Raw genomic sequence first — 17,760 nt, forward strand, 5'->3', positions numbered from 1 at the left:
GGGCAGAGAATAGAGAAGGTAGCCCAGTACAAGTACATGGGTGTCATACTCAATAACAGGTGTCATAAATTGTATGAAGTTAAGAGAATAGCACAGGCTTTAGCAGCAAGGTTATGCCTTCTTTGGAAAGTAGCATGTGGCTCTATGGGTGCAAGTGTACCTATGGTGAAGCGACGTTATACATCTATGATTGACCACAGTAGTAGCATGTTGCTGCCGCTGAGGAAGAGCTATATTGGTATCCTAGAAATCATCCAGAACAAAGCAGCAAGAAGTATAATAGGGGCACCTAAAAGTGTAAGGCAAGAAATATTGAGGAATGAGGCAGGTCTGCATCCAATACATCACAGAATAGCAAGAACAGCAATCATCCAGTTGTATAGGTCCATCCTGACGGATGACGATGGATTAACAAGGGATACTCTAATTCACAGCTAGAAGATTAAAGAATGGTTGGGTTACTGCAGCAAGACAATTAATAGAGGATTCTAGCTTGAAAGAATACTTAGCCGTAACCAAGATAGATGTGAAAGGTATCCCCCCATGGAGCATACCAGAGACTGAGATATCGCTATCGGCTTTAAAAGGGAAAAAGGAAGAGATGAATCCTCCATTGCTGAAGGATGACTATTTTCAGAGGCTGGACAGTATTCAGGGGGAACGGGTACATTATTATACAGATGGGTCACTTCTGGAAGATGGTAGAGCAGGGAGCAGGGTAACTGTGTATCAGAATGGAGAGGAGGTACACTCTCTCTGTTATTACGATCATCAGATGGATGCTCCATATTACAGTCAGAATTTCAAGGTATTACAGCTGCCCTGAGTATCATAAATAAGAATAAGGACAATGCCATAATAGCAACAGATAACCTGAGTGCCTTGCAATCACTAACACCAAGAAAAGCTGAATCAAATATCATAGTGAGAAGAGCTATAGACCTGCTATCACAAATCAGACAAGCAGGCAGAATGGTTGCTTTCATATGGGTGCCTTCACACATTAGAATCAAAGGCAATGAGAGAGCCGACGAGCTTGCTAAAGAAGGCGCAAGGAAGGAGAGAGTGGATTACAAACTGACACCATCCCTTAATATGTTGAAGGACTCGGTCGGTATGGAAATAATGCGAAGATAGAATGAGAGAATAGAGATGCCCAAAGAAACACTCTCATCAATAAGAAAATACATTGAAATTACTGGAGGTAAACCACCTGACTACAAACTTTGTGGACTGGAGAGCAGAAGAGAGCAAACAGCGTATAGCAGACTAAGGATGCAGAGCCGATACCTTTGGGAGGTACCGCCAGCTGTCAGTCCATCAGAAACATGCTGCAGACTATGTGGCGAGTTAAGGAAGCACACTCTAAGTCATTATCTCGTGGAGTGTGTAGTGATTACTCATTACAGGCCACAAGGACTGAGTGAAGTTGACCTACTCAAGCATTTTCTGCAACCTGGTGTGCTGAAAAGGGTTATCAATACTCATCCAAAATTTGCTTGCTCCAGATAGTCAATAGACTTGTATATAATGTATCATGTACAAAATCAAATTGTAGTATGTTTTATTCGGCAGTTACCTAGTAGCATAAGAAATAACTGTTGTATTTCTACTTTGTTTTTATAATATTTTCTTAAAATCTTATGTTTTGACCTCATCTAAATGCAATTCCTTCAGCAAAATAATTATCTGCATTTTGTGCAGTAACTAAATTGTAGTATACATTTTATCCTTCAGTTACCTGTTAACATCATTGAAATTGTTATGGGTCTATTTTTTTTATAACGTTTATTTAAAATTTTATATGTTGACTCATCTAAATGTAACTCATTCAGTTAAATATCTATATTAGCATATTGAGCATAAACTACATTGTAGTACATCATATTTTGGAGCTTCGTGTTGACATCATTAAAACTGTTGTATATCTAATTTTTCTTATAATATTTATTTAAAATCTGATGTGTTGACCTCATCTGAATGTCATTCATACTGTCAAGTAATTATTTCAAATTTTAAACTGTTATAAAGTAAAACATTGCTCATTATTTACTCCATAGTATACCATATGTTACTCCGTAGCAATTGTGTACCTCAACAGAAACCTGATAAAATGTGTATCTTGTATAGCAGACATTAAAATCATTTTTTTTATATTGAAAAATATATATAAAAGTTCAATATCTTGTAATACTTAAGACTAATTATACAGTGCAATCACTTAATGGGTAATTCCTACTCAGCATATTGTAATTTCCCAATATAGTTATCTGTAAGTATTTAAATTTTGTAATACTACCTGAGTACCATATCAGCCCTGATGAATGACGTTTGTCTAGTAATCAATAGGGTGGAAAAGGTATGCATAATACCACAGCCAATGCCCTTCATTCAAGAAGGCTTTCCCCTACACGTACATATATCGCGTCCAGGTTGCCTGTTGTGCTGTGCTTTGTAAGCTTTATTTGCACAATAAGTTGTTTTCTCATTACTTGAAATACTTTGTATTTCGTTATTGGATAAAATTGGTTACCGTTTACTCGTATGTAAGTACTATTCCTTCAAATTGTTTACATGAAGTAACCTAAATCATTTGATCCTAATAGTTTTATGTACGTTTTAGAATTTCATAAAACTTTCTCAAATCCATTAATGCTCAAAAAGGTTTTTGCATTGTGTATATACTAAAATAGCATTTCTATGGAAAGTACCAAATGAATTTCTAACTGCACTTAGGTCTTTAGGACAGAATTCATCGAGGGACAGTTTATGTTTAACACTGGAAGGTAGAGGCTTCTGGTCCCTGTGAACATCTCTGGAAAATTTCTCCGCTTGTAAACGAGCCCCGAGGAAAGAAGGAGGGAAGGAAGAAGGTCTGGAAATTATCAGAAGATTGTGAGAGGTGTGGAGAAGAAGCCGGGGGAGGTAGGAACAAGGGGGGTGGGGTTGGTAAATGGCACTGGCACTGAACCTCTCAAGAAAGTCGATGTAATTGAAGAATGTGTAATAATGATGTTACTGCTCTTGCAGCCGACATACTTGGCTGCGTGGCACGGCTCTGGGTCATTTCTCAATGCCCGTGTGTTAGCTGGGCTCCATATGTCACGGGCCAGCTTGCATATTTGTTGCCTACTGCCTCTCCCATGAGCAGATATACTTACCTCGGTGTGTTTGCATTGGCTGATGCAGTGTATCTACTCAGTAACGGTTCTCTAGAAAATCTATTGTTTCTTTTGGAGTTTTTTTTTACGTCATTTATAATATGAGTCTTTCTTCTTTGTTGTTCGATTACGTGTTGAAATTAATGGTTCGGTTCACTTTCTGGTCAGTCTTATTTTCCTCATACCATGAATGTATCGACTGTTTACTTCATCAGATGACCATTTAGACGGTACCAAAATAAGCGTAACTTTTTTTCTACCGTAGTGTTACAGTATTCGTGAATATATGCATATTATCAGTGTCTTGTAGCATTGGATAATTTGATAAAAGGGATTTCGAATCAAGCCTAAGAATGATGACTTTTTCATTTTGTAATTTGCCGAGAAATACTGTTTTGTAAATTAATTATGCCTTTGATTAAACTATTCTTTAAATAATAAATGATGCTTACCTTTAGAATTCCATAACATATTTTAAAAATTTTTCATGCTCTTCAGTTACATAAATTTTTTACAATTTGATGTGATAAATTGCATACATCTGAAGTTACAATGCTTGCTTATTTGAGCGTTCAATATGAATACTATGTATATTTTTTTTATAATTTTAGCAAGCAGTATTTCCCAGCATCTATGGTCAGATGTTTCTCAGATTAATCCACACACAGAACCACTACATCTCACATAAATTCAGTTAGTTTGTCGATATATCACAGACCCATTCAGTAAAATCCTATCCCGTTGTACCTCAGCTCATTCCATCAAATCTTGGAATCTCACAGTTTCCGTATATCTCAACTGTACCCAGCCGATTTCTTTTTTATTCCTAATCAGGTCAAAAAGATTCCCGAAAACTCCCTGTAGAGATTTACTTTTTAAATGTGTGTACCTGTACATAACTGTGGATTTGTTTTTCCATCTCCAGTCTCCAGTGTATCACAGATAACTCAATCCAAATTTTATCTCGAATAAACTCCGTCCTTGATAACTATTCAGGTGGACCCATACATTCGACTATACATTTCAGGTCAAGTCACCAGTCCCTGATATCTCTCTCATCAACCCTGTCAACACTTATTTACCTTACATCAGTCTGGTCTAGATTTTGATCCTCAAACAATTCTGATGCTTTGCTCTACCGAATATTCAGGCTGGAAGACAGGCAAAACGATCCTGGGTCTCACCTCAGCTTTGTCAGTCCCAGTTTATTGCTGATTATTATTATTAATGATTAAAAATATTTTTCACCAGACCACTGAGCTGATTATCAGCTCTCAGAGGGCTGGCCTGAAGGACTTGTTTTCACTTACGTTTATCATTTGTATTTCGTCAGTTAAAATACTTTTTCAAAAACTTTCTTGATCAGTCACTGTGCATTAAATCAACCTGATCATTCTGTGGATCTGTAACCAGTCAATCCCTGAGGTATCTCAGATCATCCTGATCAGTTTCCCGGGAAACCAGACCTCTCCCACTCACCTATAACTTCCATCGACGTACTCTCGATGTCCTTCTCGAAGCTCGGATAATCGGCAAGGACCTCGCACTTGAACTTCCCCGCCGTCGCCCTCGAGACATTTCTCAGGACGACCACCTCTCTTCCCGACCGGTCTTTCTGAGGAGGGAAAAAGAAAGAAGTGATGCCTCATTATTATTGCATTATTCATATTCTTTTGGGATACTTTCATGGAAGCGTTGCGGGAAAGTTTTGTATCTTCTTAGCAGGTGCGTGTGTGTGTTCGTCTGGAGAGAGAGAGAGAGAGAGAGAGAGAGAGAGAGAGAGAGAGAGAGAGAGAGAGAGAGAGAGAGAGAGAGAGACTTGTGGGGAATTCTAAAAATAAGAAATGACGTCGGAAATAATTTAGAAAAAACATTTTTTTTTTACAAATTTTTTGTGTCATCTAGAGGATCTAAAAAGCCATATATAGAGAGATTAAGAGCAGTTTCTTTTATGTTATTTTCGGAATTAGCTGTGTAACGACCACCAATTTCCAGTTGTAAAAAAGGTCATCTGGGATCACTGGGGTCTGAGATTATTACTTTTAAATTACACACTGATTGCCGTTTTAGCCTCGGTAACATAATTAGCGATGATGTAATGATACCTATGCTGGTGGTTTCATGATTTTTTTTTTTTAAACTAAAATTTTACCGGTCCGACCGTGAGTTATCATTGCAGGCTATATTCAGATTGGGAAATAAAATAAATAATTATTTCAATATTCATCTGACATGAAATTTAAATAGGAAGGTCTGCCGTAGTGAAGAACAAATTCTTGGTAATACATATGGGTTAGTTGCGGGATCAGTGGAAGGGCATTAAATCCTGTTTGACCATTCGTAGTAATGCTGTTAGATATTTCAACTCTTTATGACAATCTTTGCTTTTAAGCTTCTTAAAATTGGAATGCTATGACGATCATGCCTAACCAAAATCAGAGGCTTCGTTGGTCCCTTGTTCGTATGCATTATTCTTATCGTTTTCAAAACGTGGATAAATTCTTACGAAACGAACTGAAACACCAGGAAATTTGGTACTCGGCGTATACACAGTAATATGAGTGGAAAAAAAGGTGTATCATAGGGTCCTATGACAGAACGAAGAGCTAAGCATATTACAGGAAGAACGCCATAAACTGAGTTTCTTTCCTTCCCCTGTCCAGCTTTGTAATTATCGTCCAGCTTCCGTTTTCCCAGACTCTGACAGTCTTCTTTTGAGGTCCAGCGCCACTTTTTTCCCTTTCACCTCGTTTTTTCCTTGGTTCCCGGAGCATCGGCTATATGGGACATACCGCTACAAGCTCCGAATCCCTCTACGTTAGGAAAAGGTGGCTTACTCGTCGGAAGGAATATTATTGTCTTATTAAAGCAATTCCACTGAGCAATGAAGGATATTATGATCTCAATACGTGTATTACAAAACAAGAATATTTTGAAATTAGATGGAAAGCTAAGGTAGCCAAGGGCTTCACGAATCTAGGTATTATGTTTATTTAAATATTTTTAGTATAACACTTCATTCAAATCAAGTTTGTCGTAATCGATTAGTCCTTGCCATTTTTGGCTCAGTGCCATTAAGGACTATCCTGTGATTCCATTTTAAAGATTATTAGAGGTATATTATAATCTCAAGATTTGTGGTCGTGTCGGTAGTGTAGGGCCACAGAACCCACGGAAAATAATTCGAGTCCTGCAGTTTCATGAATTGACACTAAGCCCAGATAACCAAGGAATTTGAAGGTCGGGCTCACTTTTAGTGCAGTTGGGATAAACACTTTCTTATTTACAGTTATTTGAGCTCCAAGTGACTGCGCATCTCTTTTGTAGACAAGACTTATCGTTATTCAAAATTACTACTATGGGTCTCAAAGGTACTTGCAGTGCATATCAGCCGATTTTCCTTAATGTACTGAGACATCAAGGATAGATTTCTCTCTATATTGCCTTTGATGGATTTAATGTTTTCCGTGCATTCTGCATAAAGTTAAAAGAACTGGAAACTGATGATCGTTTGAGCTCCAGTTTTTTTTTTTTTTTGTAGCACATTTAAATTTCATAAGTTAATTTTGTATCTGTATTGAGCTGCCTTCAGTCTGATCTAACGATAATATTTCTTGAAAAAGGAAGGCGATTTGGTCCTCTGGTTAAACAGAAAAAATATTGAGCATTAGTGTGAAAATATTCAGTCAAACTCTGCATTTTTTGTATTCAAACGAAAAAATAATCCATGTATTTTTTCATGATCTGAAATTGAAGTAATGGTATGTTCATTAAGTTATTAATGATGAGGATGATGTAAATATTTTTGCTGCACATCTCAATAACTTTCATGTTCTTTTTAATCGGAGAAATGGAATATGAAAATTAGCCGCATGCATAGAGCAAAACCATTCATTTAAGTAGGGGAGTGAATAACTGAAAAGGTGAGATTAGTTATGAAAGCAATGATTTTTAATTTCGAAATGAATCGTTGAAATACATTTTGAATTGGAGAAGTTAAAATGTCTCAACAGTGTATCGTAGCTGAAACTAGTAATGGAAAATTTTAATAGTAATAGAGGTAGGTAATACAAATCTCTAAAGACAATCCTTTTCAAGGAAATTGCACGCGCTATAAATAATTTCCTTTTGGGTTACTATTTATGTTTTAGTGGTGCCATATATACAAACATGCATACAGGTGTGTACGTGTATGTGTATATATATATATATATATATATATATATATATATATATATATATATATATATATATATTATATATATATATGTGTGTGTGTAAATTAAATTTTTCTGTTAAAACAGGATACGCTTCAAGTATAAAAGGCCCATTAAAACACACTGGTTTAAAGCTAAGGTGGACTGATTCCCACCCTTATCAGTAGTGAATGACAGAAGTTACTAAGGTAAAAGATATAGTGGGAGATATACTCTTAGGTGATGCCTGGGGTCATCGCCAAGCCGAAGTTGGTTCTGTTAATTGTCTTAATCCGCTTCATCGTTGCCTTAAGGAAGATATTGTCTATATGGTCAGATGGTATCTATCGGAGATATTTATTCAAAGAAAGTTACGAGCTTTCCCGGACTAACAGGTCCTGTTATATATATATATATATATATATATATATATATATATATATATATATATATATATATATATATATATACTTTAGCTTAATACGCGTACAGTATCACTGAATTCTCATGTCACTACATCTACATGTATTTGACGGAAGACAAGATATCTATTTAAACCGTAATTGGATGATGGTTCATGAAAAGTACAGATTAATTATCTATGGTTTTGGAAATGTTGCTAACGAAAAGAAAGTTCAATTTGATATTCTAGGGATTAGAAACGTCTCGTGAATTGATATTGCCTCGAAACATCTTGTTGACGGCTGTCTGAATCTTGGCAGTATGGGGGATTTATGTCATGCTGTTCAAAATCATGCTCTCACCTTTCGTAAGATACATATTGGACGACAGAGGCGAAGAGAAAATCTAATTATAATAAATTATTTATATCACTCTGTCTCTCTCTTTCTCTCTCTCTCTCTCAAAAAAAAAAAATATATATATAATTAGTTTACTAGTTTTTTCCAAAATCAGGCCGCGATGTATTTCTCTCTCTCTCTCTCTCTCTCTCTCTCTTTTAGAAAGTAACAGTAGTGTATGTTTATAATAGCCTTCTAGAGAATTTCATAACATGATGACATGTTCCGAACCCCAATTCTCTCTCTCTCTCTCTCTCTCTCTCTCTCTCTCTCTCTCTCTCTCTCTCTCTCTCTCTCCTCATACACCGGTCTATGCTATTAAAAACAACTAACTTCAGGAACTTTGAACAAACTGTACGGCGTAGGCAAGCCACAAATTTTCCAGCCCTGGCCCGGCAGTTATAAGCGGCTTATGAAATAAACGAAATTAAAAGCTTTTACCGGGGTCACCTCAAGGAATTTTAAATTCTAAACGTTTTCAGAATTAATAGAAGGTTTATATCTCGCAGCAAATAAGAAATAACATAGTTATTTGAGCCCATTTCCTTTACAATGAGAAATGTAAAAAGAGTCGGTTAGGGTCTAAATACGGAATCATTTTCCGCATCGTCGGAGTTCTCTCGCTCTTAGGGGATCATTTTTGTTCACGGCGGCGCTTTTCCGCGAAAATACTATTAGACTCTGTGGATACAATATATTTATGGTAGGCCAGGATACGTAGGCTTCAATTTTACCATATCATTTGATGTCGGAGCGCGCACAGAGAGACTGGAGTAAGATTGGGTACACATTTTTTGCGACAGGGAAGCCTGCCTGGCCTCTCCATATCAAAGCTCAGTCTCATTTTGAATTGCCGGCCGGAAGGAAAAATGAATCATTTTTCATTTTCCTAAAAGTAACTCTTCAGACAGTCCATGCAACATGTAGTAGAACCCAGGCGAAATCACCGGGACGTCAATTTTGCGGAAATGTTTATGACGGTGTTTTCATCTGCTGGGTTGTGTCAGCTTGCGTCGAGTTCACGGTGTAGTTGGGCATTTCCTAGTTACCTGTGTTTGTTTATCCTTTTGCAACGCTGGCGCGAGAGGGGAATGTAGCCAAGTCGAAGTTAGTCCGACTGTCATGGCCGCATTTGTCGCCTGGGAGAGAAGTTTCGTGCGAATATGTCTCCGGGATTTAAGGTAGTATCTGTTTAGCTGTGCTGTTGCTTGTTTACTTGTTCGTTTGCAGTTTGTCATGTTTGTCTGTTTTAAGGTTTTTATTTATTAATTTTTTTGTACCATTTGAAATAAGTAACGTCGTTAGTATGTGCGAACCATGTGGTATTATTATTAGTATTATTATTGTCAGTAGTAGCAGTATTCATAACTTCACATATAAGCGCATGAAACAAGCCAAAATAGCTTGAATTTAATTTAAAACCTTTGTATAAGACAGACAATAGCCATTTGTGAAGAGTTGAAAGAACAGTCAAGCCAAATATGGTAAAAGCTCCACTGTAATGAGAATCGTATTCCTATATTTTTTATCCTTTATAGTTTTCAAATGATTTTCGTTTTGTGAGAAATACGAGACAGAAACCAGGGATTTCAGTAGTCTTTTCCTTCTCTGATTTATTGTGCCTTATAAAGGCTATAGAGTAATTAACTAACTGCATTTAGTAACTGCAGAAAGAAAGCAGGACTGAAAAACTCTATAAATGGAGATGCAGTTGCGGAATGACATCATATTAACAAACCCGGCACGCCAGGTAGGGGTTGTTGGAAAATCAGTTGTGGTTCTGATTGTGATCATAACAATGCGAGACTGCAATGGGATAGCTGAACATATGCTTTTCATGTACAGTTAGCTTTTTGAAAGGTCATGGACGAAAAACATTTTGAGAAAAGTTGAAAAGAAAATGGAAATTGCGCTGTATGGGAATTTTGAAAGAGGCTGGGATGAAATACTGAATATGAATTGTTTGTTCGTTATTGTTTGGTCCCAGAATGATCTCTCTCGTACTGCAAGTACTGGAAGTTTCATTATGATGTACTTGATAATACCATTTATTTTTATTCAAATACATTTCGACCGATTAACTTCCACCTTCCACTTCTTTAAACCATAGCTTTATCGACAGCAAGCGGCCTCTCAGCTACAGTTTTCCACACAATGCGATCAATAATCCTCGTCTTGCTCAATTAAGTAATTGTACGTTTCTGTCTGCAAGCAAAGTAATACATATAACCACTGGTTTCTTAGACTCCCATTTTTTATAGACCCTTTAATATCATTCACACGGGATAAACACAACGCATATTCCTTTCGTATTGTTATCCTACTTTTCCTTTCATGCCTACTTTCGTAGGAAAAGGGCAGAGCTCGCCTTTATGACTCGGGATGTTGTATTGAACTGTATATGAAAAATATTTTTCAAAGGAAATGGGTGGACCATCTCATAGAATTGACATTTAGACCATAATTAAACGTTATTGATAACTGTTACGTAGGCTGCAAGGTTTCGTAACAGGAAGTAAAAAATTAAGAGAATAGAAAGTTTGATATGACATGACAGCGGGAGAATGAAAAGGAGATGCGGCAGGAAGTTAGTGACTTTTGTTTTTGGATGGGCGGGCTCTTGACATTAAACTTCAGCTTTATATATATATATATATATATATATATATATATATATATATATAATATATATATATATATATAATTGGGAGACAAAGTTAACATAATTAATGTCGAGATTTAGAAACATGGAACAGAACTCTCTCTCTCTCTCTCTATATATATATATGTGTGTGTGTGTGTGTGTGTGTGTGTGTATGTATATATATATATATATATATATATATATATATATATATATATATATATATATATATATATATATATATATATATATATATATATATATATATATATATACTAACGCTACAGAGAGTATAGTAAATATGCCACGTGGTTTTAATAGCAACAGCTTTTCATGTGTTATGTCTTTGTCGAAGTAATGGTTGGATCGGAGAAATTTGTTTCTGGTGATTATAAATTAATTTCTCGATATAATGTGGTTCGAATCCCACAATAAACTGTAGGTCCCGTTGCTTGGTAACCAATTGGTTCTTAGCCACGTAAAAATATTTAATTTTTCGGGCCAACCCTAGGAGAGCTGTTAATCAGCTCAGTGGTCTGGTAAAACTAAGATATACAGTTTTCCTCTTCTGATCATTAGAATTTCGTTCATTTCGTGAAGACGTCAAGTTTAGAAGTCCTTCTGTGTCCGCTTATAGTTGTGCCCAAGAATTTGTCTGTCGGTTGGTTTCCTGAACACCATCATCGACGTTTGTTTGAGCCGCCATATTATTAGAATTATTTATCCATTACTCTTAAAGATGTGGAATGGTCTTCCAGATGTCATTGATGTTAGTGTTTATTAATGTAAGTGAAGCCGTAATAATGCTGTATTGTACTTTGTATTGCCAGTCTTCCATTTCTTTCTATTTCTTGTTGCAAATATTTATACTCTTATTTCTCCTATTCAGGTATTTTCTGTATCTTTCTATCGTTTCTCTCTTTCAGATAAGGACATTCTATTCCGTCAAAGCTTGCTTCCCAAATCAGCTGTCTTTTAGGCTTGTTCATACGAATGTTACCTAATATCAAACAGCTCGCATTCATATAGACTCCTTAATATTATTTCTTTGTTCATGAATTACGTATAACAGTCCCAACACTCTCTAAAAAACGTATGGCATTTGTTTGAAATACGCAGAATAAATGTTTCATGAGAGAAAGCCAGGTTTACGATGCATTCGGGTCCATTTTTAAAACTAGTCATCGGAAAATAGTGTAGAAAGATGGAGCTCAGGCAGCAAAGGGAGATTCAAAAGGAGTGTTCATTTTAGGAACAGTTTGTGTACATATTTTCAAGGGCTTTGGCCCTTTAGCTGATGGGAAAATCGCCCCTGGATTAGAGGAAGGTAAAAATTTAGTTTCAGTGTTGATGGCTCGATAGAGAAGTCAGTGACTGGAACGTGAGATTATGTCGTTGATAATTTTATTAGAAGATCTGTTGAGGGATTAAGTATACCTTATATCTTTTGGAAACCAGAAGACTCAGATACGCAATGTAGAAAGTCCTGAGAACATCAACCAAAATGGTAGTAATGCAACACAAGAGGAAACAAATAACAAAAAATAATCCACGCTTTCATTGTCCGAGGTGTGCGTTGCTGGTAAGAAGGAAGACAAGAAACAACTCCTCTTGCGAAACACAGATAAACGAACTCAGAACACCATTCATATTTATGCGTATATATATATGCTAGCGCTGTCATATGAGCTAGCGTGATATAGCACTTTAAAGATGACAGGGGATTCATCTGACGAGAAAAGAATTGAACCGAGATGTTTTGAATAGCCCAGAAAATGTTCTGTGTCTAATTGTTTGTGTTTCGCTATTTTACAAGAGGACTTGTTGTACGTACCTTTGTCCTCCTACCCGCGTTATCCGATTATTTCGAATTTAACGTTTTTAAAAATCGTTTAAAAGTGTATGCTTTCTCGTCCAAGGAGAAAATACGAGTTGATGTTTTATTTATATCATACATTTCCCGCGCAAGAGAGATTTTTCCTTCTGGGCTGGGAGAGCGGCGAGCCGGAGCCTTTGTTCGCCTGCGCTACAGGAAGGAAAGGTATGGAAATATTTTGATTCGATTTACGCTTTCGAAGCTTTGCCGTTATTCCGTCTTACTGACACCGCCGAGGAGTGTGCGCCTCTTTAGATAGCCTCTGTTTCACGCTGTCATCCGAGCGAAAAAGGCTCAAAGGTTTGTTTGCTTCTTCAGACCGCGTTGGAATTTGTTACTATACGTATATCTATCTATGTGTGTGTGTAATATATAGTATATAGTATATATATATATATATATATAATGTGTATATAAAAAATATATATATATATATATATATATATGCTATATATATGTGTATATATACATGTGTGTATATGATATATATATATTATATATATATACTATATATATATATATATACATATATATATATATATATATATATAGTATATATATATATATATATATATATATCTACTATATATAAAGGTTTTTTGCCACGAAGGAAAACATGAAAAAGCGAGATAGCCAAGTACTTTCGGTCCTGTTCGGACCCTTTACTGAGGCAAACTTTGCCTCAGTACAGGGTCCGAACAGGACCGAAAGTACTTGGCGATCTCTCTTTTTCATTTTTTTCCTTCGTGGCAAAAAACCTTTATTTATACATAGCATCACGTTTTATATACTTCGTGATCAAGTTATTCATATATACTATATATATATATATATATATATATATATATATATATATACATATATATATATATATAGATATATATATATATATATATAGATATATATATATATATATATATATATATATGAATTGTTATAAATGGACCGAAATAAAAGTGCGTGGGTGTAACAACCTTCACCTTTAAGACGTACTTAGTAACTAGAAGAATATCCTTTAGGCGCCATCCACTCCAAAATTATAAATGGGTATGATATATGACAAATGCAGATAGATATCTCGTTAAGCCGTTTTTCCTGACAGGGGACACTTGCATAGAAAAAACAAGTCATTGGTCACTGTCACATTCACCCTTTAACTGAAGGTTCATCAGTTTTACTTTGAATCTCCCTTTACCTAACAAACATGCCTTCTTACATTCCTGTGCTTATTTCACACCCTCAAACTACATTGAATAGATTTTGATGGCCCGAAGCTGAATTTGATTCCGGATTCTTCCAGACTCTCTTTTTTTGTGTACCTTTTATAGACACGACCTTCACATTCCATGGCCGGTCCTTTCAAAGTGATATTAACTAAACCGAGAATAAAGACAACTCATATATATGCCTGTATTATACTTCAGACTCCTTCATTGTCGTATATCATGCCTCTATGCCTATGAACATTCTTAAAGGTACATTACTTCGGTATTCACAGCTGAATGACGCGCCTTGAGAGTGTACATCTAGTTATTATGGAAATTATTGTAGATCGATAAGGTCTATTCATTTGTTTTGTTATTTGCATAAGGCCAGCTGCCCCATCCAAGTAAAAAATTACCGTTTAACCCTTCTGTACATTTACGTAAGTACTGAATCAATTTGCAACCAGCCCATCTTCATATTCACGTTAAACTACATACATACATTAAACTACATACTCTATTGCTCATGTGGATGTTTTCTTTTGATAATATCAAATGGATGAAATGGAGATGGAGATAGCTCGAATAATCTAATTGCGCAAAATTTAGAAAGTTATTCCGAGAAAAAAGTTAACATTGAATGATTTGCTGAGCCTCAGTAGAATTAAATAAAAAACATTAGTTTGAAATTCAAAACTTATTATCAATAGCCTTTAGCTTCCTTCACCATGGATATTATCGAGAGAGACTTATTACTCTCAGTCTTTTATATATATTATATATATATATATATATATGTATATATATATATATATATATATATATATATGTATATACATATATATATTGTGTGTGTGTGTGTATATATATATATATATATATATATAGATATATATATTATATTATATAATATGAAATGATATATATATATATAATATAAGATTTTGCTTTTTTATACATCAAACGATTTTTTTATAATTCCGTAAAATAATACTGAAAGTTCCACAATGCTATTTGTTTATTATCATATCTACTGTAAATTGAAATACGGCTTTGACAAACATTGGTTTGAATGCCGGACAAACACCAATGAACGGATATCTCTTAGGGGAAGGGGGTGTCGGGGGGAGGCCACCCTTCCTCATGGCAACCTCTTCACTTCCGGCACTAAGCGACCCCTGGAAAAAACGGAGCTAATCATCTGTGAAGCGAACTGGAAAAGAGAAAAATTCCAGTCATCGAGCAGCTTTTGACACAAAATGCCACGGCGGTGATCATTTCATCAAGTGAGTAGATACGCCAAGGCTTTGTTCGAAAAGTGAAAAGTGGAGCACTTTCAGAGAGATAAAAGGTCATCTGGAAATTCAAATGAGGAAACAGCTGGTCGTAGGATAAGGCTCTGCGTCATCATATGAAAAACAAAGTAAAATCGAAGATCCACTGGTGCTATGTGCAGTTATATGAACAATAAAATGTTCGTTAAAAAAACCACTTTCCAAGCACCAAATGGGAAAAGTCCTTTTGCTCCAAGAAGTGAAAAACTAATAAAGTAAACTTGTGAACTAAAGATACTTGGACAAGGTGGAATTAAGAGACTGATAGTTAGCGAGTACACCTTGCTGAAAATAATAAAGGTTATTGATAAAAGATTCCTATCTTTTACACAATAACAGAAAATAGATTTATCAGTTGTGAAGTGGTAAAAAGATGGTAGATTCAAAGTTTTTGAGCATACTGTTGTATGTGGAAAACGGTTGATTTCGTTATTTACAATTCATAACGATTACTTTAAAGCTGCCTGAAGGTCCGAATTCGTCTGGACAGACAGAGGAAAAGGTTGTGTCAATTCGAGAAGGTGAATCTGTTCTCCCCTGAAATATCATCTTTAATTTCCAATAATTATTGTACATGTGAAGAGCCAAATGAATCGAAACTAATGTTGATAATTGCCATAAATAATTACAGTGACTGCAAAAAGGCTATTTGTTTTTTTTTTCATTATTTACTGAATTGCGTTCGCGAATTAATTCATTTGCAAAGATTAAATGGGAAACATAAGGACAGAAAAAAATGCAGGGCGATCTTTATCTTTTCCGGTATAAAGAGCGATTCGTAATTTCCAGGGCAATAAAAGGCCGCAAATACAAATTGAACAACATATCACGGCAGTTTTTTCCCCCATAAATCGTCGGAAAATAAAGTTTATAAATCGAACTGCTGGCCATAAAATTTCCAGCATGGAAAGGTGAAAGAGCATAAATTGAACGATTGTGTGAATGTATGGCACACGGCTAGGTAACACGCTCGTGGAGTGGAGTGAGTAGCATCCATCTAGTATTCTATGGACATCTTCATTAAGTGCGCCTCCCGTCCAAGCCTTCTGTAACAATAGGAACAGAGCTCTCTCTCTCTATCTATCTCTCTCTCTCTCTGGCGGCTATCTGAGACTGTTGCTTCATCCTGCGGGAAGACGAGATACACGGGAACCGAGGCTGTCGTCACAATCAGTCTGCTCAAAGGAGATGAAAAATAGAACCCTGGGAGGAAGGGAGGAAGGAAGGAAGGAGGCGCAGTATGAAAGCACCGGCGTCTTTGGCTACAGATGATGCTTATACCCGCTTCTGGACGGAGGAAAAAGCCGAAGAGGAAAGAAAAGAAAGGGAGCGAGTGGGATCAGCTGTTTTCCAATTAAACAGCGCAGCGGTTTACTCCTTTGCCTCAGCCTCGACTAATAAGCGCCTGGCCAAAATGGCTGGAAGTCTAATTATGGTAATTAGAAAATTTTATCCTGTTGAAATGCAATGTTAATTTGGAGATAATTATGGGATCTGAATATTCAAGACGTTTAGTATTTTGACCGAAGGAGAATTTCCCGACTAACGACCGTTTCTGAGGATACAAGATTTCAAGGGACTGCAAGATTCTATCATCTTGTGAACACTGTAGGGGATAATTCAAATTCCTTTACTCGGCTCTCTCTCTCTCTCTCTCTCTCTCTCTCTCTCTCTCTCTCTCTCTCTCTGCGGCTTTCAAGGAATATTCGTGATTTATACGCACGAGAAAGCTGCAAGTGACTTTCCCAGAAACGGCATGAAAGGAGAAAATATGATTTGTCGTTAAGAAGCGAAACTCTTGTAGAAGCATTTATCAATGTGGCGCCAACCTGATACTCTCCCCTTTCCTTTACAGGTATTAAAAAATACATATAACCTGTCCCTGAGACGAGATCTTTATGGTGTCCTTTCTTGACAGGTATTTATGGGGGACCAGGGAAATTGTCACGTTGCCAAGGTTCTCTCTCTCCTCTCCCTGCGAGGTGCGTCGGATGCTGGAGGACATGACTCCTGCCCTCGGCCATATCTTGCCCTTCCATATTGTTTATTTGGTCGTCTGTGACTCTACAAACTCACCCAGGCTATTTTTGGGAATTTCTCTAAACATTCGAGTCTTGGGGACTTTTTTGTTTTGTTTTTGGGGAGCTTCAATTTTAGGAAGAATATTTGCATGGAAATTATTACTGTTCTTGTGTTGTCAATAGTATGCGAGTCTGGAAGCTTTCCACATGCTTACAATTTAAACGGCCAGGAGCTTTGTTTCAAACATTTTTAATCAGATGCTTAGAATTTAAAAGGTCAGAGCCTTGGTTTCATGTATTTTGAATCAGTTGCTCAGAATGTAAAAGATCTGAAGCTTTGATTCACTTATGTTGAAAAAGATGCTTAGAATTTAAAAGGCTAGAAGCTTTGATTCCCACATCTTGAATTAGACGTTTAGAATCTAAAAGGCCAGAAGCTTGGTTTCATTTATTTTGAATCAGATGCTTAGAATTTGATAAGTCAGAAGCTTTGATTCACTTATGTTGAAATAGATGCTTAGAA

General features: G+C 36.2%; 1 protein-coding gene across 3 annotated transcripts in view; it reads right to left on the reverse strand.

The window, feature by feature from the left end:
- LOC135212655 (uncharacterized) overlaps window positions 1-17,760 on the reverse strand; it is a 310,546-nt gene that overhangs the window by 26,155 nt on the left and 266,631 nt on the right. For all 3 annotated transcript variants that reach the window (XM_064246281.1, XM_064246283.1, XM_064246282.1), the window contains exon 4: window positions 4,641-4,776. In XM_064246281.1, the coding sequence (XP_064102351.1) occupies window positions 4,641-4,776 (136 nt within the window). The remainder of the gene's footprint in view (window positions 1-4,640; window positions 4,777-17,760) is intronic.

Source organism: Macrobrachium nipponense, chromosome 41 (assembly GCF_015104395.2).
Source record: "Macrobrachium nipponense isolate FS-2020 chromosome 41, ASM1510439v2, whole genome shotgun sequence".
Lineage (NCBI taxonomy): Eukaryota > Metazoa > Arthropoda > Malacostraca > Decapoda > Palaemonidae > Macrobrachium > Macrobrachium nipponense.